The 22,851-nt window shown below is 32.8% G+C and overlaps 4 protein-coding genes across 5 annotated transcripts in view; 3 read left to right on the top strand and 1 right to left on the bottom strand.

Annotated features, from left to right (window-relative positions):
* LOC143193777 (glucose dehydrogenase [FAD, quinone]) overlaps window positions 1-16,021 on the top strand; it is a 38,494-nt gene extending 22,473 nt beyond the window's left edge. For both annotated transcript variants that reach the window (XM_076400156.1, XM_076400155.1), the window contains exons 4-12: window positions 1,497-1,614; window positions 1,675-1,843; window positions 7,037-7,172; window positions 7,233-7,394; window positions 8,908-9,092; window positions 11,475-11,651; window positions 11,730-11,910; window positions 13,927-14,123; window positions 15,812-16,021. In XM_076400156.1, the coding sequence (XP_076256271.1) occupies window positions 1,497-1,614; window positions 1,675-1,843; window positions 7,037-7,172; window positions 7,233-7,394; window positions 8,908-9,092; window positions 11,475-11,651; window positions 11,730-11,910; window positions 13,927-14,123; window positions 15,812-15,937 (1,451 nt within the window). In that variant the 3' untranslated portion in view covers window positions 15,938-16,021. The remainder of the gene's footprint in view (window positions 1-1,496; window positions 1,615-1,674; window positions 1,844-7,036; window positions 7,173-7,232; window positions 7,395-8,907; window positions 9,093-11,474; window positions 11,652-11,729; window positions 11,911-13,926; window positions 14,124-15,811) is intronic.
* Flo2 (flotillin-2) overlaps window positions 1-22,851 on the bottom strand; it is a 374,194-nt gene that overhangs the window by 321,040 nt on the left and 30,303 nt on the right. The gene's annotated exons all lie outside the window — the stretch shown is intronic.
* LOC143193802 (uncharacterized) lies at window positions 2,852-3,957 on the top strand. The gene is made up of 2 exons (XM_076400195.1): window positions 2,852-3,307; window positions 3,795-3,957. Exons 1-2 carry the CDS (start codon window positions 2,990-2,992, stop codon window positions 3,825-3,827), a joined length of 351 nt encoding a protein of 116 aa, XP_076256310.1. The 5' UTR covers window positions 2,852-2,989; the 3' UTR covers window positions 3,828-3,957.
* Cpr51A (Cuticular protein 51A) lies at window positions 19,356-20,105 on the top strand. Its single transcript, XM_076400192.1, has 4 exons — window positions 19,356-19,517; window positions 19,570-19,676; window positions 19,736-19,900; window positions 19,958-20,105. The coding sequence occupies exons 1-4, from the start codon at window positions 19,467-19,469 to the stop codon at window positions 20,103-20,105; spliced, it is 471 nt and encodes a 156-aa protein (XP_076256307.1). The 5' UTR covers window positions 19,356-19,466.

Raw genomic sequence — 22,851 nt, forward strand, 5'->3', positions numbered from 1 at the left:
TGCTACAAAAAGCTAAGAGTAACTCGATCTTTACATATTAGCAGAATATCATGATTGATACTTTAATATAATAATATTTACACGAAAATATTATAAATATTTAATATAATAGTAGTTGTTGCTCCAATGAGTATGCAGATATAGATATTGTCTGGTCTTTCAATTCTATAATACACGTATCACGTAATTACCATACGTTAATAGAACCTCTGCATGATAGTGACAGAATCGTTAGTCCCCCAATAATATTACAGGTGTTTTTTTTTAAGTCGTTCGGACCTCAAATAGATTTAACAGCTCAGTAAGCACTCAGTACATAATCAAACCATCGTAAGGCGCCTAAAGAAGTATAACAACTCTTAGGGGAACTTATTCAGTTTCCAACGTGAGGGCCAATGTATATAGTCGAAAAGAGAACGAAAATCAACATAATTCCCCCATCATCTTCACCGACCAATAATTGGATCATAGCAAAAGTTAATCTACTGTAATTTTTAAACTGAATGGCAGATTATCATTATTCCTTGTCCCTCGCTGATACCTGTTCTTCATCAATATAATAAGAAACTAATCACTACACGATTTGAGTTCATTACTTTATGAACAGTAGTAGATCATGAGAGAGAAAGAATGAAAGTAAAACATCTAATTCGAAGTCGAGATCACAGACAAGACCATGGCGGTGTTGAAACACAACACGAATTTTAAAACATCACGAAATTCTGTTAACAAAATTAAAGAAACATGTTTTTATCTACCTCAGGTGCGATGTCAATATAATAAAACAATAATAAAATAATAATATATATTTGAATAAGTATTAAAAAATTATACGCATATTCTAAAAAAATTGTACAAAGAACATTTGCATTTTTGCTACACGAATAATGGTGATATACAGGTTGTTAAGTGTATTTGCTAAAATTTTATCGTCTTGTAATAGAGATATTCATAAAATAATAACTTGCAATGAGTATAAACTGTTCGCAGATCATAATATAACAGGTTAATAACGATTAGTCTTTAAATTGATAATAGAAGTCAATGGAGTATGGTATACAGTTATTTAACAGTTCTGTCAAGTATCTTCAAAATCTTAAAAAACATATAGTTTTAAAAAATATAATTTAAGTCATCCCTCTAAAATAAGAAGGCAATTTTCAATATACCATAACAAAATTATATATATATATATATATATATATATATATATATATATATATAGAGAGAGAGAGAGAGAGAGAGCGTTAAAAATGTTTCGGTTTCCATATGAGCTGAAACTATCATATTTTATAAATATTACTACGAGAAAATCGATAAATAAAATCATAATATCATAATATAATAAATAATGTCATATAAAAACTTGAAAAAACGTCTGACTGTTACAAAGAGATCATGTTGAAAAATTTAACGATTTTCTGACGACAACTATCGACTTATCGAACTGTCCCTGTACATAGAAAAGTACAAAATTAATTTTTTTCCCTTGTCAGGTGGATCCAGCGTCCTGAACTACATGATATACACCAGAGGAAACAGGCGAGATTACGATCACTGGGCTGACTTGGGCAACGAGGGATGGTCGTTCAAAGACGTCCTACCCTATTTTAAGTAATAACTCCAATTAACCAGTCTAATTGAGCCAAATTAACATGTGGATGTTTCTTTAAGGAAAGTCGAGAACTTTACGGTACCTGTACCGCGAGATGACAAGTACCACGGCTACGATGGATATTTGGACGTAAACTACGCGCCGTATCAGACAAAAATCGCCAGCGCCATCGTTAATTCCAGTTTGCAGTATGGCCTCCCATATGTGGATTATAATGGACCAACACAAGTAATTAAATAGTTCTTTCAAACAGTTTAGAGTATGAAATCTTATAATTTTAAGGCTTTATTAAGCTTATCTACTTTCTTTTCTTGTATTACCGATTCAAAGTACTAGAACTTCTTTAACACTGTTTTAAGAAAGTACAAAAAAATGTTACATCTCTGAACTGTCATATTTAGTAAACGTTATGGAGGAAAAAACATATAAAATTACTATTTTCGGTATATGTCAAAGATTTTTTTTAAATAACGAGATAAAATCGAATTTAAAGTACTTTCAACTAAAATAACTTTCAAATCATATTTTTTACCCATCATTTTATTCAACATTAAATTTTACACAAATGGTGATATTTTTATTTGTATATCTCTGTAAAAACCAAGGTTATGAGAAAATATCTGAAATGGCCATTTTTTCAGAGCATATATACGAAAAACTATCAAAAAAAATGTTGCTTTCCAAATAAGGTGAAATTTTTATATTTCTTGAATATTAGGAGGGAAAAATCAAAACTGTCAAAGGTACGACAAAAATAACTATGCCATCTTACTGGGCACTGAATTTTATATATTTTATGTGTGCTGGTGATTTTAGCGACCTATCATTTTATCTTCGACATTTGAAAGGAAAAATCAAAATTAAATATCCAACACTATTTAGATATACACAGAATATAATTATATTATTATTAGTTAAGCATTAAATTCTACATAATTTCTGATAATTATGTTACCGTATTTTAGGCTTTTCCACAGTTATAAAAAAGAACATTAAACAAAACAATTTATAGATGAACAGATATTTTTACCATTATTTCCTAGAACTTTCCGATTTACAAGAAAGTTCTATAGTACTGAATTCGTCGGTTATCAAATCGTCAAGAAGTTTGTAGTCGTAACTACGCTCTTGTACTCCTGTTTTTGTTGATTCGACTGTACATTCTGGCCCTCATTTTGAACATATTTGAAACTGAAGATATTCACTTAAAAGTTACCAAATGTCTTCAAGCATCATACAGAAGTTCCATTAGATGTAGTCGAGTGCGAAATGTCGTTTCTTCACTGTTTAAAATAGTAGTAGAACTTTTAAGGAAACATGTTCAGTTTCAAAAAATGCTCAAAATAAGGGCCAGAGTATACAGTTAAAAGAAGAATGAAAGCCAACAAAAACGACAATGGCACAATTTTCGCATCAAACACGTTCCTCAATAAACTGACACAAGGAGAAAATCCCATCCGCGCAAGCATAATTCCGTCTAAATCAAGCCTGATCATCTCGGCTTGTTTCTTCGCGAGCTCTCCGAAGTCTCACCCGTATAATTCTCACAAATACTTTCCTAATGACAATTTTTACTATCTCCTTTCTTCGGTGTTGGAACAATTATCAACTTTGTCTAAGTTAACGGTATTCCCCACCGCCTTTGACCATATTTACTGCCCTTTGGTTGATACCAGCGGTCTAATTGTCGAAGTTGATAAACCCTGTTATAGAACATGATTGTAGAAGATGGATGAAAAACTCCTCGATCTACGTCGATCTAAGCGTTCACAAATCTTAGACAATCGACTTCAGTTTCTTGAGCCTTACTCGTTTTTGTTCTTATACCATCTGTAAATATTCGTAGCAATGTATGGTAAATTCTCACGGATTTTGCATAATGCGACCGAAATTTGTCACTCTGAACAATGTTTTGATCGTAGTTTTACTCACTATGATTATGTTGTGTGTTCAATGTTCGAAAAAAGTATTAATTTCAATTTATAACAATCTCCTGTAATAGTTTAATTCATACACTCATAGTCCACTTCTTCATACACTTTGAGACTAAACCAACAGTGTTTAAGCCTTTAAGTTAACGGTATTCCCCACCGCCTTTGACCATATTTACTGCCGCTTGGTTGACACCAGCGGTCTAATTGTCGAAGTTGCTACACCCTATTATGGATCATGATTGTAGAAGTTGCATGAAAAACTATCTCTGTCGATCTAAACGTTCACAAATCTTGGACAATCGACTTCAGTTTCTTGAGCTTCACTCGTTTTTGTTCTTATACCATCTGTAAATATTCGTAGCAATGTATGGTAAATTCTCACGGATTTTGCATAATGCGACCGAAATTTGTCACGCTGAACAATGTTTTGATCGTAGTTTTACTCACTATGATTATGTTGTGTGTTCAATGTTCGAAAAAAGTATTAATTTCAATTTATAACAATCTCCTGTAATAGTTTAATTCATACACTCATAGTCCACTTCTTCATACACTTTGAGACTAAACCAACAGTGTTTAAGCCTTTAAGTTAACGGTATTCCCCACCGCCTTTGACCATATTTACTGCCGCTTGGTTGACACCAGCGGTCTAATTGTCGAAGTTGCTACACCCTATTATGGATCATGATTGTAGAAGTTGCATGAAAAACTATCTCTGTCGATCTAAACGTTCACAAATCTTGGACAATCGACTTCAGTTTCTTGAGCTTCACTCGTTTTTGTTCTTATACCATCTGTAAATATTCGTAGCAATGTATGGTAAATTCTCACGGATTTTGCATAATGCGACCGAAATTTGTCACGCTGAACAATGTTTTGATCGTAGTTTTACTCACTATGATTATGTTGTGTGTTCAATGTTCGAAAAAAGTATTAATTTCAATTTATAACAATCTCCTGTAATAGTTTAATTCATACACTCATAGTCCACTTCTTCATACACTTTGAGACTAAACCAACAGTGTTTAAGCCTTTAAGTTAACGGTATTCCCCACCGCCTTTGACCATATTTACTGCCGCTTGGTTGACACCAGCGGTCTAATTGTCGAAGTTGCTACACCCTATTATGGATCATGATTGTAGAAGTTGCATGAAAAACTATCTCTGTCGATCTAAACGTTCACAAATCTTGGACAATCGACTTCAGTTTCTTGAGCTTCACTCGTTTTTGTTCTTATACCATCTGTAAATATTCGTAGCAATGTATGGTAAATTCTCACGGATTTTGCATAATGCGACCGAAATTTGTCACGCTGAACAATGTTTTGATCGTAGTTTTACTCACTATGATTATGTTGTGTGTTCAATGTTCGAAAAAAGTATTAATTTCAATTTATAACAATCTCCTGTAATAGTTTAATTCATACACTCATAGTCCACTTCTTCATACACTTTGAGACTAAACCAACAGTGTTTAAGCCTTTAAGTTAACGGTATTCCCCACCGCCTTTGACCATATTTACTGCCGCTTGGTTGACACCAGCGGTCTAATTGTCGAAGTTGCTACACCCTATTATGGATCATGATTGTAGAAGTTGCATGAAAAACTATCTCTGTCGATCTAAACGTTCACAAATCTTGGACAATCGACTTCAGTTTCTTGAGCTGCACTCGTTTTTGTTCTTATACCATCTGTAAATATTCGTAGCAATGTATGGTAAATTCTCACGGATTTTGCATAATGCGACCGAAATTTGTCACGCTGAACAATGTTTTGATCGTAGTTTTACTCACTATGATTATGTTGTGTGTTCAATGTTCGAAAAAAGTATTAATTTCAATTTATAACAATCTCCTGTAATAGTTTAATTCATACACTCATAGTCCACTTCTTCATACACTTTGAGACTAAACCAACAGTGTTTAAGCCTTTAAGTTAACGGTATTCCCCACCGCCTTTGACCATATTTACTGCCGCTTGGTTGACACCAGCGGTCTAATTGTCGAAGTTGCTACACCCTATTATGGATCATGATTGTAGAAGTTGCATGAAAAACTATCTCTGTCGATCTAAACGTTCACAAATCTTGGACAATCGACTTCAGTTTCTTGAGCTTCACTCGTTTTTGTTCTTATACCATCTGTAAATATTCGTAGCAATGTATGGTAAATTCTCACGGATTTTGCATAATGCGACCGAAATTTGTCACGCTGAACAATGTTTTGATCGTAGTTTTACTCACTATGATTATGTTGTGTGTTCAATGTTCGAAAAAAGTATTAATTTCAATTTATAACAATCTCCTGTAATAGTTTAATTCATACACTCATAGTCCACTTCTTCATACACTTTGAGACTAAACCAACAGTGTTTAAGCCTTTAAGTTAACGGTATTCCCCACCGCCTTTGACCATATTTACTGCCGCTTGGTTGACACCAGCGGTCTAATTGTCGAAGTTGCTACACCCTATTATGGATCATGATTGTAGAAGTTGCATGAAAAACTATCTCTGTCGATCTAAACGTTCACAAATCTTGGACAATCGACTTCAGTTTCTTGAGCTTCACTCGTTTTTGTTCTTATACCATCTGTAAATATTCGTAGCAATGTATGGTAAATTCTCACGGATTTTGCATAATGCGACCGAAATTTGTCACGCTGAACAATGTTTTGATCGTAGTTTTACTCACTATGATTATGTTGTGTGTTCAATGTTCGAAAAAAGTATTAATTTCAATTTATAACAATCTCCTGTAATAGTTTAATTCATACACTCATAGTCCACTTCTTCATACACTTTGAGACTAAACCAACAGTGTTTAAGCCTTTAAGTTAACGGTATTCCCCACCGCCTTTGACCATATTTACTGCCGCTTGGTTGACACCAGCGGTCTAATTGTCGAAGTTGCTACACCCTATTATGGATCATGATTGTAGAAGTTGCATGAAAAACTATCTCTGTCGATCTAAACGTTCACAAATCTTGGACAATCGACTTCAGTTTCTTGAGCTTCACTCGTTTTTGTTCTTATACCATCTGTAAATATTCGTAGCAATGTATGGTAAATTCTCACGGATTTTGCATAATGCGACCGAAATTTGTCACGCTGAACAATGTTTTGATCGTAGTTTTACTCACTATGATTATGTTGTGTGTTTAATGTTCGAAAAAAGTATTAATTTCAATTTATAACAATCTCCTGTAATAATTTAATTCATACACTCATAGTCCACTTCTTCATACACTTTGAGACTAAACCAACAGTGTTTAAGCCTTTGAAATATTTCCCCACAGCTTCTTGCGCTTAATTCAACATTACATGTACCAAAAACAAACGATGTTAATAAATGAAGGTTATATTGTTAACAGATTTCCAAGAAACTTATTAATACTTCCAAGAAGAACAATTATCATTATTATTAGAATAATAGTCATGCAAGAAATTAGATAAATATGTCAACATATAAAAATATTACAATATTAGGTTGGCGTATCCCTACTCCAATTAAGCTTAAACGATGGTGTAAGAGAGAGCAGCAGCAGAGCATACCTCCATCCCATCAGCCATAGGAAAAATCTCCACGTAACCAAATACTCGATGGTCAAGAAAATCGTCATAGGTAATCAAGCAATATCCGCCCTAATCCTCAACATAACCATCCAATTTTACTCTATTTAAGATCCAATAACAAAAGAAACCAAAGGAGTGGAACTGGTCAAACAAGGAGTGACTTATTACGTGTCGGCAAGAAAAGAAGTTATTGTATCAGCTGGCGCGATAAACTCACCTCAGCTTCTGTTGCTGAGTGGCGTGGGTCCGAGCAAACAGCTAAAGCAACTTGGTAAGCAATATATCCTCAATAATTACCTGTAACAGAAAAAACTGTTAAAATCTCAAGCATTACACGTTGCCACAGTAAATGTATACGCAATATTGCAATAATTCTTAGTCCCATCATTTTAAAATTGATTTAAATGAATCAAATACCGATGAACCTCACAGCATATACGAATTTTTCCCACTGCTAGCTGAAAATTTCAAATTTTGATACAGTTAATCTATGTATCATTGCATTTTTAGAATTTTATGAGAAAATTATATCATAACATTGTCAAAGTAGTAAAATATAATGAATTATCTGATTTAAATACATATTGGACGAAATTAAAAGTTCTTGTTGTTCTATTTTTCACTTGAGAGTATGACTGTCTCAATAAATACATAATTTTTCACATTCTTCAGGCAGTTTATGAACTCTTTTTCTGGTACTGAAACAGCACTTAATATGTGCAATATTATTTTTTTACAATCCCTGGGCTTTAGTTCATACAACGCTCAACTCTATTGCCTTCGTAATTCAAATGACTTGAAATTGTTGATTAATAAATATATGATTCCCCCAACATTTCTTGTACTCAATATCTAGACGTTATTTGTTAAACTAACACCAAACTCTTAATATTTAAGATGCTAAATGACCAATTGATACAGTGGTTTCTAATAAAGGATGCTTCCAACAAACACCCAGGTTTAGTTTAATCTTGCAATGCATCTTGTTGCCAGATGGTATGAATAGTATTTATATCTCGAGAATATAGTAAATATGGACCTTTAGTGAAAGTGTTGAGCACTGTCACTCAATTTTTTAAAGATAGAAATCCAATTGAATAAGAAAACCGCTATGATTATTAGGCAACTATTAAAAATATAAAACCGAAGCCAATTGACGCAAACCTCGGCAGCTTGAATTTCAACTGGCAATGTTGCCAGATTGTATGAATTGTATCTATGTATGGGGAATATAGTATAACCTATATATACTATACCTTCATTAAATATGGTGGAAATTGTCACTCAGTCATTTCATATTTCAAAATGTATTAAGAATGAAAAAATTTAGGTCAATTCAATAGGATAAAAAATTAGTATGATTATTAGGCAACTATTCAAACTAATTAATTATATTTTTCTTTTATAATATTAGCAACTAATTAAAATAAAGCAAATTATACTAATTACTTAAAAGAAAATTAGGATAAGACAGCTCTAACTACAAATATAGCTTAGAAAATTGGCAAGTACTAAAAACAAAAAAATATGATGACAAAATGTGAAACGGAGCAAAAAAATATGCAAGAAACGAAAAACACTCTTGATGTATTAATGTATTTCTAATTTATTAAAGAGCACAATAACTGAAAGTGTGAATAATATATTACAAGTGTTACACTAATAATGATGCATAGAGTCAAAGGAGCATGGGTCTTATACAATTTTCTAAATTATCTGACTAAAGACTTACATATCCTAAAATTAAATACACTATATATGCAATAATCAATGTTGTTTTTTAGGAATTCCTGTACTAAGCAATCTAAAAGTCGGTCATAACTTGATGGACCATATAGCCGTCGGTGGACTGACATTCATGATCAACGAACCCATCTCGCTTAGGACTGACAGCATCATAACAGTCGATAATCTGAAAAATTACTTCAACAAACACACAGGACCACTCACCATTCCAGGGGGATGTGAGGTAATGTAGAAGTGAACGGTCACAAATCAAATTATTACTAACCTGAATATGAAACAGATCAAAACTCAAAAATAGTCATCAAAAGCTAACACGTGTGCTGTCTATTTGCCTAGGTCACATGGCTTGAATCAGATAATCTTCTATTCTTCCAAATTAACTTTTTTTAATTAAAATAGTAAGGAGGCGATATTTCCTTAAATATTACTTCAGGAAGAGGATGACATTACGCTTGGTACTTGATATTTCTGGCTACTCTTCTTTGCAACAATACGTCGCTCAAACTGTTCGATAGACATTAGCAGCTAATAATATCATATACCTTCATAATTCCACGATATGCACCGCAAGATTATATGACTATGAATATTCAGCTTTGGTGTGTCAATGTGGATGACCCTCCTGAACGAATCTACTACTTTTTATGCTTGGGATTGTCAGTCATTGGAAGTAAATCTACTTTTCATCGCCAGTCGCAATATGCCACAAGAAACTCTTAATTTTTGCTTGATAAGTAATAAAATCGCGACGTTGAGACGGTTGAAATAAAATATTTTCCTTCCTATTGGATAATTTTCATCGAAACAACATTTGGAAAGAGTTGATTCATCAATTGCTAAGCTGTCTGAAAGTTCCTTGACGGCCTAAATTGGATTTCGTCCAATAAGTCTTGTAATTTAAAGGCTTCGAATTTTTTTGCTTCGAGTTCTTTTTAAATCGTTGGAACCAAAACTATCAATTGGATTTAAGTTTCTAAAAGTGTAGTTTTGCGTTCCATGATTCGCGTCTGTCGACACTGAATAACACAAGAAGAACAAATCGAAAACTGTAAATTTATGCTAACAAAATACCACTGAAATTCAACATTTGGGTTAGGTTATTTAACAGTTGCAGATGTATGCAAACATATAATAAATGTATTCACCAAAAATATAAATATCCAAATATTGTTAGAGCCCTGACTATCACCCTTGACCAAAATTAAACAATTCTTAACTTTCATCCATACCAACAAAACGTTCTTCAGAACGTTCAACCGTTGTATTGATATTTCACGACTACGCCAGTTTCTGACATCATTTGGTCCACTCAGTCTGGCCTTACAGTGATTCTAATACTGTCCATAGCTCATCATCTATTACATATTTTCACGATACGTACCGTCTACGTATGTATTGAACAGTTATAGACTTAACAGGTCAATTGAAAAGTCCCCGGTCTACCATAGTAAAACACATTTTTTGGCAAAATTAGTTTTTTTTATTCAACATAATTCCCTTCAAGGGTGAAAAACTAATTATAGCGACTCTCCAAATTTTCGATACCATTTTTGTAGTACGATTTGTCCTTTGCTTCAAAATAGGCCTCACATTCGGTGGTCAGATCTGGAGAATACGGTGGATGAGGAAGCAATTAATTGGATCTTTGCCATCGTTTTCACTGACTTATGATACGCTGCATTATCTTAGTGAAGCAGCACTTTCTTTTCTTTCAAAATCGGCCGTTTTTCGGCGATTTCGTCCTTCAAACGGTCCAATAACGCGATGCAAGAGTCGGTGTTGATGGACCTTCCTTTTTCAAGGTAGTCAATGAAAATTCCAGCCGATTGTTGCGTTTTCCCAAGCTTTGGAGCGGGTTTATCGTGTGCAGTCCAATCGGATGACTGTCGATTGGACTTCGGAGTGAAATGGTGGAGCCACGTTTCATCCATTGTCGCATATCGATGCAAAAACTCGGGTTAATTACGCTTGATCATCTTCAAACACTGCTCCGAATTATCAACACGTCGTTATTTTTGGTCAAAAGTGAGCTCACGCAGCACCCACTTTGCGCAGAGCTTTTTCATACCAAAAAATTCGTGAATTATATGATGTACACGTTCAGTTGATATCTTTAAAATGTTGCTATTTCATTCAATTTCAATTTACGATCATTCAAAATCATTTTGTTGATTCTTTGAATGTTTTCATCGGTAACAACCTCTTTTGGGCGTCCAATACCAATCCTTGTTGTTTGATTTTCCTGTGGCAGTGTCCGAAAACTCGGCATCAAGCCAAGTTCTTGATTCAACTGTATTTTTTTCCTTCAAAAAGCAATATTTTATCAACACGCGAAATTCCTTTTTATCCATTTTTTCACAATAATATAAGTTGTTTTACTCAAAATGCTATAATTCATAAACTAATAATCAGAGAGCTGTCAAATTTATACATGCATCTTTTGAGGGTTAGGGCTAACTAAAAAAACATATGGATTTAATTCTAGTAGCGCCATCTATGTGTCAGGCCGGGGACTTTTCAATTGACCTGTTATATAGCAAAAAATTATCGCAAACATTTTCATAATTTTCCCTGAAAAATTATCGCATCTAACAATTGCCCTTAGGCTTTAGTTTTTCACGATTTTGACCATCCCGAAGACCCAGACGGATATCCGAATATTGAACTTCTGTTCCAAGGAGGTTCAATCGTCTCCGACCCTCTGCTCCGGAAAGATTTCGGAATAACCGACGAAATATATAACGCCGTCTTCAAACCGATCGAAAAAGAACACGCTTTCATGGTGAGGATTTCTATATAGATATATTTACTTGAACATTGTTTACTTTAGCTTTGTTTAAACTGAACATTTTAAATAAAGGTATTCCCCATGTTGTTGAGGCCTAAGAGCAGAGGTCGCTTGACTCTACGAAGTGCTGACTACAGAGAGAAGCCCTACATCTATCCGAACTACTTTGCTGATCCCAAAGATATGGAGACCATTATAAAAGGAGTTCGACTTGCCTTGAACATCACCAGTCAGCCAGCACTACAAGCTTTAGGTAGGGTGTAGATATCGTAGTAGATAGTGTATCGAGATTTTTAACATTCAATGTTTTCTAAATAACGATAAAGATAACGACGCTCTACGTCAATGCGTTATGGGAAAAGGATTATGATTCAGATCGAATGTACATACTGAGAACTAGTCTGAGCTTGGCTATTATATCTCTTCAATTCTTCTAACTATACTGCTCTCAATTCTTCAAACAATATTACTTCATGCGCAGCATGTCTTCATGCTTAATACTTTTACCAATCCTTATTTCAATGTTTTCTTCAATCAATGCTCATTTCAATTCTTTCTTCAAACAAATCAACTCAATACTTTCTTCAATCCAATCAACTCAATACTTTCTTCTCAATTCTCAACAATACTTTCTTCTTCTCATTTCAACTCTTTCCCTCGGTGTGGATGCAAATACTTTCTTCATTGTCGATGTAAATTATGTCCTCTCGTTGTCGATACACAGTGTTTTATCGCTGAAGCTCCTCCCTGGTATTCTTGGTGGTGGTGGAAAGGGATGGTTTAACAAACCCTATTCTGTACCGATTCCCTGAGAATATCGGGGTGGGAAACACTTTTCCAGATAGGAACTTCTCACGCTGATAAAACATGTGTGTTTTGGATTCTTAAGGAATTCTCGAAAATTCCACGATTTCGGGTCTTCCTGATATTTATGGTTATAGGCATCATAAGGATTCCTCCACTAAGCTGAGACGTTTTCAGAGATCTTCTTGATAGTAGTTTCTCTTTCACTACTTGAGAATAAAAAGAATAAAGAGAATGAAATATATAAAACTGGCTGACTGTTAGTTAGTGAATAATGAGTTTCAAGTTAATATGTCAGCTATTTAGTTAACAGGCTTCATAATTAGTTTTCAAATATTAACATTTTCAACAATTTTTCATTCAATTTAAATCCAGTCATTCAGTCAAGTTTTATATAAATGAAGCTTTAGATGAACTGCATGAATTTTGTCATAATATAAGAGCGGTAATCAAAGTAACCAAACCATGCTGCATCGATCTAAACAAGTGATAATTAGAAGATGCTCTATCTGGTAAGTATGCTGTGTGCGACAGAACTTTTCATTCGAGCTGCAACGCCGGATCCTTCACAACTCTTGGCCGAACACTGTCATGTAAAAAGAAACTTTGCATGTTATGATACTCGCTCTTTCTGGTCCATTTTTGTAACAATACAGTATAACAGTAACATGTACAGTAACAATGTCATTCAATTTTACCTACAATTAATAAAATACTCTTTAGTGATACCACTATATATGCACACCAAGACTCTATAGATATGAATATTCCTCTCCTTTCTATATCATCCTCTATGTACATTGTTTTTGGTGGTTTTTGCACTTGGGATTTGCACAATACGCCACAGTCTTTCTTTGCCTAGCAGGTAATGAAACCAAAATGTTGAAACCGTTCGAAACAGCATCTTCAGTCAATTCTTGTGGTAGCCATTTTCCATCCATTAACAATTCATTAATTTCTACAAACCAATTAATTAACTGCTAAGTTGTCTCGAAGTTCTTTGTAAGTTCGAGCTGAGAATTATTCCAATAAGTCTTGCAATTCATTATCCTCGAACTTGTTTGGTCCTTCAGACCGTTCCTTGTTATTGACATCAAAATTGCCACCTTCAAATTGTTCAAACCAAAATCTAACCAAATCAACTAAAATAACGAATGCCGAAAACGAAAATTTGAAATTTTGATCTTTTTTGATTTATTTTGTGAATGTGTATTGTATGAGAAACATTAAATGAGAAAATAATTTTTCAGAATAAACATTTATATTAAAATATATAAATGTTTAGAGGTATAATGAGAATATATTATTTTAATTTCGGAAGAAAGCACAAACAATTGCTCAGCATGGTTTTCTTTAATTAATCCTTGTTAGAATTACTTAATAACAAGTAAATAAAGAAAATCTCAAACAGCGAAAGTTGTATTTATTAAAAAAGGTTGTTGTAAACCACATTAATTGTCTTTAGGTGCCAAAATGCACACCATACCCATACCTCAGTGCGCGGACAAACCAATGGGTACTGACGCGTACTTCGAATGCATGACCAGACATTTCACCTTTACGATATACCACCAGAGCGGTACTTGCAAAATGGGTCCAGCCACTGACAAAAAAGCAGTCGTTGACCCAAGGTTGAGAGTACACGGTATTAAGAAACTCAGGGTAAGATCAATATAATATACAAATATTTTCCACAATTATATATATACAACCAATAATACATCTACAATAGAATTGTGTTGGCAAGAAATCAATTTCGATTGCATGTAGATCGATATTTGATATGAATCGCCTATTTGATTTGCCGTAACTCAATTAAAAAACTAAAAGTATTTCTTAAAACAACAAAAACTTACTCCAATACGAACTACGATATTCAGTACTATCTCAATTTCAATACAACTATGGTATGGTATTTATACAACCAGTAATATTTCAATATGAACTGTGGATTGACAACACAAATTTTAGAAAATATTCATCAAAAACTACCATATTCAGTATCACAATTTCAATTATGATATGGTATATATACAACCAGTAATATTTCAATATGAACAGTTGATTGACTTTTTCCTTATTATTTTTATAAAAACTCAACTGTTATAGTAACTTTATAACACCCTTTAACCATTAACAAAACCCATTTAACAAAATAAAAGATGGTTGAAAATTAGTTCAACTGGTATTGGTACTCTTTCCACATGCCAAGCCAAAAGTACTTTGCCAAGCTTCAGATCTTATGCTTGATCTCTTCCCTTACTTTTAAGAATTAATCTCATCATTATCATCAATGCATAATCAGCGATCGGGGAAAGTTTCTACTTCTCAAACAATATGTTGCACTGCTGTTAGTATCAAAAGACATAATTCATTTGCAAGATTCCATTCGACAGTTTAACCTACCATCGAGATATATTCCGTGGTATATAGCTGATTCTGATTGAGGAATCAATCGGGCTTCCGTCAAGTGATTAATTAAGTTTTGATCAATTCGCCGCAACGCAAAATTAACATGTACAGATTTGGAGCTATTAAGCTGTATTTTCCTGTCTCTAGTCCATTTGTAGATCTTGTGGATCGCTACTTGTACTTTTTCTCTAGCTTTAGACAGAGATACATCGTCATTATAACTGTATGGTCAGCAAAAGCTCCAAGTACTGTTCCTTTTGATGTTGGGATATGAGCAGTATAGAGCAGATATAGAAATGGTCCCAAGACACTGCCTTGTGAACATACGAAAAAATTTTTTTTCGAAAAGATATGAACTGCTTCCACGATAGCAATTTGCTCATTTTGTAGATTAATCTCAAATACCATACCCGGTCAAAAGCTTGTTAGAGATCCAGGAATATTGCAGTATTTATTTTCTTCAAAGGCCTTCTCAACAACCGCTATTACTCTGTGCAATTGTTCGATTGTCGAATGGTTATTCCGAAATCCAAACTGGAAATCTGGTATTTCTATAAATGGATTAATTCGTTTTAACAGTAGTTTCTCAAATAATTTTTATATCGCAGGTAGCAGCGAAATATGCTTGTAAGATCCAACTTGTTCTGACGGTTTGTCAGGTTGTTTAAGCATCATTATTCGAGCAACCTTCAGACATTTCGGAACATGGTTCAGCCTCAAACTGGCATTGAATATATAGATTGGATATCATGATGCAGGAATTAGTAGTTACAAAGTGTTAGTGTCGTAAGTCACATTTTTGTTGGCTCTTCGTACAAAATGGTAAAGATAAATAAGAGGCAGTCTGGCCTCCATATTGGTTGCAAGCATTACGAATTGTAAAATATCGTAACTATAATAAAACCATATAATGTCTTGATGAAATTATTACATTCCAGGTTATAGATGCCTCAGTGATGCCAGAAATAATTGCAGCACACACCAACGCACCAACTTTTATGATCGCCGAGAAAGGATGCGATATGATTAAAGAAGATTGGGGATACAAAACAAATACCATATAGATATTATACACTGTGATATAGATGTAAAATATTACTTTTAAGACAATAGCTATAGTATATTTATAATAAAGAGAAATAAAATAAGACAGATAACATTTATTTATTACCCAACAATAACTTAATCAAAATTCATTAAAAGTATATTAGTATATATTTTTAGTAAAGATTAAAATTATTGTTTTTAATATATTGACAATTTAAGGGACCAATATTCTATGTAAAAAGTTCAATTTCATCCATCAAAATATTAAAGAGTTTAAGCTCTCAGAGTTTCAAGTAATATTTATAATTACATTTAAATATTTTAAAACAAGAACTCGACAAAGCCCAGTTTCCCAAATAGTTATTAAGAAAAAAAAATATATGCAGAATTAAAAATAAATAACATGCTGCAATGTGGATCATGCAGAATTCAGTAATGGAAAAAGAGGAAAACAATAATAGCGAATGATAAGGAAATTCATTTTGTACCTGTTAAGAGAAAACCATTTTTCCATTCCAAACCCATTTCAAAAAAAATCCACAAAATGATTTTGAATAGCCGTAAATTGAAATTGAATGAAATACTACAAACACTCTAAAGATATCAATCGAACGTGTACATGCAAAAATACATGAATTGGGCTTCCAATTGCTTCCTCATCCATCGTATTCTCCAGATCTGGCCCTCGGCGACTATTTCATGTTCTCAGATCCCAAAAGAATGCTCGCTGGGAAGAAATTTTCGTCGAGGTGATCGCCGAAACACAGGCCTATTTTGAAGCAAAGGACAAATCGTACTACAAAAATGGTAACGAACAGATGGCGGATCGCTATAATCAGTATGTCAGCCTTGAAGGAAATTTTGTTGAATAAAAAAAACTAATTAAAAAAAACTAATTAAAAAAAACAAGCCGCAATGAAGAGTAGATATACTGTTATATAAAAAGTTATTATTTTTAGTTTGTTAAAGCTATTAAATTCGTTCTTTGAAATCGACATTACAACCTTGAATTTCTATAACAGTGGTTTAGTACCGGCTTGGTTAGCGCAGTGGTAAAGGCGACAGGGCGGACCTCCTACTTTTGCGATAGTTGCTGGTTCGAATCCTGCTGGGGTATGGTCGTAAATTTATGTTCGTGATTGTTTAATATTTGTGATTGTCCTATGCAAGAATACAAAATCCGACAAAGAAAATGCCCCCAGTAACCAGGCTGGGTAAGACCGCATGTCTTTTGGGATGATTTCTAAGTTGGTCACGGGCCAGTCGGTAGGCTTAATACCGAGGACCGTGATTTGAAATCCACGTTAAACTGTATTTCCAGTTCAAATAAACCCTCGTTGGTAAAAAGGAGACTTTAAAATATATATAAAAACAATGGTTTACTAAAAGTTGTTAAAACACCATGCTGTAATATCTGCAAACTTAAAATGAACATTTTTCATGAAGAAATCTTCAAGCGCACTCAGCGTATTTGCCACATCTGACACCCTACAAATATCTATTCAGATCACTTGATCAGATCGATGAGACTGGCATTGTTTTATTGACACGATATATCAATATTGACAGAAATTTGTATTCTTCTGGTTACGCTAGGGATTAGAATGATCAACCAGTAAAATATAAACACCATTAACCTAACCTTATTCTTAAAATCTAATGCATCAATATAACCGAAACGTAAGATAAGTAATAACATATTATATAATGCAATATTACGACGTAATAATTCAAAAATGAAGAATGTGGTGCCAATAACTTCTTGATTGATTGGCCGTGTTAAAATAATTACAAAATTGTTATGTAAAACCAGATATACTATTAACTAATCAAATAACATTAACTGTTAATAGTACGTTTTAGGTCAAATTAACTTTCAAAACTGGCAAAAATTAAAATTATTTTAAAATGTTTGTAAACGCATTTCCTTATAATGTTCTTTATGATACATCCACTGTCATATTAAAGTAAAAAAAATTAAATTCTGCAACATTTATAAAAATGAGAATTGAAACTATCGACAGAAATGTTAGGATGGATGCCCGATTCCTCAAACAGAATCAACGAATACCTCTGCATCCATTTCGATAGTTCTAGAAGTAAATTGGAAACATCAAGTTAAACAAATATTTTAAAATTAAGCAATTGTAGTAGTAGCAATCGAAAGATAATCTTAGCTTAACCTAATATCAAACAGATTGACGTAGCACTCTCAATAATTAAGTGCAAATACAAAGTTCTTGCTACTGCAAATCGCTCCTCGAGATTATCCAAGACTTCACCATAAAACATAAAACAAAAATTACTAAATCACAGCAATATGCATCTATTAGACAACACGTGAGATATCAGAATATTGTGTAAAGAAAAGTTACTAACTTTCAGTTATAATGTACACGTAAAATACATTAATACAACTTATTAACATTACAACAATATTAACCAACAACATCCAGCAGCATCACCTCAGACGTGTCCTCCCTCAAGAAGTATACAGATTGAGGGATATAAATAAAAATATCCTCAAAACAAACAATAACAACAACTCACCTACTATAAAGAGAAAAACAGAACAAGAATTTTGTGTTTATGACCTAAAATTATATTATTTTTATTTTTTGTATTGTTTGAGAGCTCGGTACCGACTTCAAACTGATTTTTATTTAGTTATTACAACGATTATTACGTACATATTTTATTTTAAAACTGGTTTTCTGTGTTAAAAGTCTAAGTGTGATTATTTTTTAATTTTTAGTGAGTTCCTTATTTATTTTTTGAAGTCGGTTCAATTTTTTTTGTAAAAATTTTAGTGTTAGATATTTATTCAATAAATTACATAGTTATTTTATTAAGTATTACAGTAAATAGCCCAAATATCAGCCCAATTTCACCATAATACATGCAGCATCACAGCAACATGCAACTATTGGACAACACGCAGGATATCAGAAGATCGTGGCACTCGTCTCTTTAGTGAGTTGATTGATTTCTGTGATCGATCGAAAAGAAAAGTAGCATTACATTAAGTAGTAAGTACTTAAGAGTGATGGTCTTATGACAGCACATAAAAAGACTCACATATAATTGGCTCTTCACAACTTTGTCATAAAAATATTATCACATATAATACATCAATAAATATTCATACAATCACCCTATTGCTTTGATTTAGGTCCATCAAATTTCCGGCTATTCCTTGAATCAAAAAGTATCTTCGATAACATTACTTTGAATGGATCCAGCCAATCGGACTCAAGACTGAAAAACAGTTTGTAACAAATGCATTGTATCAACTTTAAAAAGGAAGAAATATATAAAATACCCCATTTACCTCTCACACTCATAAAAATATGTATAGTAACGACCATTTTGGACATGACCTTGGCAAAAACTATTCTACTACACAAAATGAAAAAGTCATCAAAGACCTCCCATTTAGCTAAACAATTTAAATGATTGTTAACTTCTTTCTAGTCATCAAATATCAATTAAAATAGCTTTCTACCATTAATTTGAATAAAATATAAACCACTGGAGTCAGGAAGCATGAATCAATCCCGCAAAAGCACTGAAACAACCTACAACATGAAATACTTGGTGAGTAGAAATTCGAAATGTTTAGATACATTGTCACGACATTTTTTTTCAGATTATTTTCGCAGTCGCAGCAGTGTGTACTTTGGCTAGGCCACAAGAGAAGCCATCAGGTTATTATGAACCCAATGAGTACGAAAAACGACAAAATGAAGCTGCCAGGTGATATAAACAAAGGAAAATTACTTTATAGATAATATTCATAAATATTTCTTCTCCAGATATCAATTCTCAACCAACATCGATGATCATATCAGCGATCTAACGCACCAGAGAACAGAAGTGAGAGATGGTCTGGCCGTGAGAGGCATGTACACTTACAGTGATGGTTATTACAAGAGGACTGTTAAATATGTTGCTGATGATAAAGGATACAGGATTGTCGGGTAAATATTTGTTAAAAAATATATTTATTTCCTGGTAATAATTATCGTGATCTACAGTATGGAGGCTGTACCACTGGATGGACCCCATGTGGATTTAAGCGGCACTGCATCAGTACAGTCGGCGGCTCATGGTACTCACGTAGCTTACAAAGTACAAAGTATACCAATCGAAGGACCCATATCGAAAGTCATTGGAGATCATTAATATGTGGTTTAATAAAATAAATACTAATAAAAATTAATGATGATCTAATTTAGTGCCTTTTTATCCCTTAACCATATATTCCTTCATAATATGAATCATGATATTTCATCATCATGTAACTTATTACTTCAACAAAATCGTTTAGTAGTAATACATAGTTTAGTATATATTAAAATTGTTTAATAATAATTTTCATTTAGTAAATAATCTTATGTAAACAGCAACAGCAAAGATGTACTTTATATGTGATTTCTTATGGCTTAAAGAAGCAACTAGCAATAATATTTGGTAGTTAAAAACAACCTGAATACCCAGAGCAAGTCAAAAAAATAGGTAGAATGTTGAATATTGATATATGATTTATTCATGTTGCCAAATCACACCATCATATAACATTAGAAACAAAAAACAGGCCTAACTTAAAGAAGTGTCTTTCGAAAATCCGAAAATTAAAGAGTGTAACATATAAACTGATATGTCACAAAATTATATTATTATTTTTGTATTTTTGCGCTCGACACTGACTTGAAAGTGATCAGTTAGTAGTAGTTAATTTAGTAATATTGCAAATAGATGAATAGATTTAGCTAGGTATTAAGCTAAATTGTGTGTATATAGTAGAATATAAAATAAGTGTAGTAGATAGGTTAAATAAGGTTTTTGTTTAATTTTATTTAGTTATTACAACGATTATTATGTACATATTTTATTTTAAAATGTTTTTTTTGTATTAAAAAATCTTTATTATTTTTTTATTTTTAGTGAGTTCTTTATTTATTTTTTGAAGACGGTTCAAATTCCTTATTAAAAATATGTTATTATTTTCTTTTTAGTGTTAGATATTTACTCAATAAATTACGCAGTTATTTTATTCAGTATTACAATGTCTGTATTACAAGGCCAAACAAAGGTGCAGTCCGTATGAGGAAAAATAGGAATAAAGAAACGATGATTGAAAATAAGGAGCACTTCAGGCCACGGGGTCCGTTACCTAACCTAGGTGATTTGACAAATGTTCTAACTAAAAAAGGCTATTGTCGCCGCCGAGTTAAACACCTTAACCATCACACCATAGAAGCAGTTGTCCAAAATATGCCTAGAAAATCTTATATACTACAGTTAGTGCTTAAAAAGCAAACTGAATAGCTTTTGCACTGAATGACTTACGATTTTCCGTAACATCAGCTCAGCAGTAACATTATACACAAATACCTGATTATTTTAGATAAAAAATATGTGAAAACTTTGTACCTGCCTTTGAAATATGAGCGTTTCCCTCGATTTACCCCCTTCTCACCCAGCAGATCCTGATTTGGTTCCAATGGGACCACCTTGAAAGTGCACTCTTTTGAATAAAAAAAGAATTTTTAAAATTGACCCACAATTGACAGAAAAATCGGCGAAAATACATTTAAAAAGAAAAAAAAAAAAAAATATATATATATATATATATATATGTGTATATATGTATACAGACAAACATAGAACCTCCTCCTCTTTCGAAGTCGGTTAATAAAAACATCCCCAAAATAAGCAATAACAACAAATTCTCACCTACTATAAAAATAAAAACAGAACAAGATAAGACGAAATTAATTACAATTATATTAAAATAATTTAGTGCAGACCATATGGAATTAAAAACTCGTACGAAACTGTTGCACCTTCCAAACTTGGTAGAAGAAAGATGCTAGAGGTACTAACAGTAATGGCAACGTATTTCTACATTTAACAATTCCAGACTATCTGGAACAAATGTATTAAAATGTACGGAGAATATTTTCCTATGTTCATTTATAGAGTCCATTTTCTTAAGGAAGATCTTCTACTTTTCATCCAATATAGGTACTGAATATTCTTCAAAAAAATAACTCACCTATTAGGACAAATTTTTATAAATTTTATTTCCAAAGCGCTATTATTATCTTGCCAAGTTAGAATACAGAATATTAATGATGAAAACAGTAATTAAACAAACCAAACCAAATAATATCGAAAGCAATTAAAAGCATTGTTTTAATTAAAGCCATAATGATGCTTTAATGAAAAACATTTTATTAGATACAAAACTGCACAGAAATTAAGAAATCTTATTGAAAAATGTCGCAAATCTAGTAATAATGAAGCTTTCTACACATTCAGGAACAGTGTAATTAAGAACATTAAAAATCAATTAAAACAATACCATCAAAACGCCCTTATATAAATAAAAATGAAAATTCATAGCCATACAGGTTAAGAGTGAAGTCACCATGTTTGGTAAAATAATCAATTTATCGATTGTGTTGTTTATGTTGTTTGTGCAACATGGAGTTTGTCAACAATATAAATTACAACGAGTAAGTTATATTTAGTAATATTAGTCCTACAAAAACAAAAAACAAAATAATGTGAAATAATAATGGAAAATTCAAAGAAATATGTAGCTGGTGAACAGTAATTGCTTGTTGACGCATACTGTAAGGGTGACTTAAGTTTTCCGCAATGATTCTAAAACAGTGAATGTTTATTTATCTGTTCTGTGAAATCTGTGAAAATTACACAATAATATTATTTGTAATAGCCAGGCATAGCTCCTTCTTATTAGGGCTTATTTCGAGCAAAAGTATTAGTTGAGAGCATCTCCAATACTATAAAGATACTAAATCCGGGATAAATTAAAATATTCTTCCTGGGCAGTATCTATGTGCTGCAGGAAAGTTGAGAAAAAGTATTAGCTGGCAATATTTGGAACAAAACAGTAGTA

This window comes from Rhynchophorus ferrugineus, unplaced genomic scaffold (genome assembly GCF_030347505.1).
Source record: "Rhynchophorus ferrugineus isolate W39M unplaced genomic scaffold, kcgeb_rfMv2 rfM3, whole genome shotgun sequence".
NCBI classification, from domain to species: domain Eukaryota; kingdom Metazoa; phylum Arthropoda; class Insecta; order Coleoptera; family Curculionidae; genus Rhynchophorus; species Rhynchophorus ferrugineus.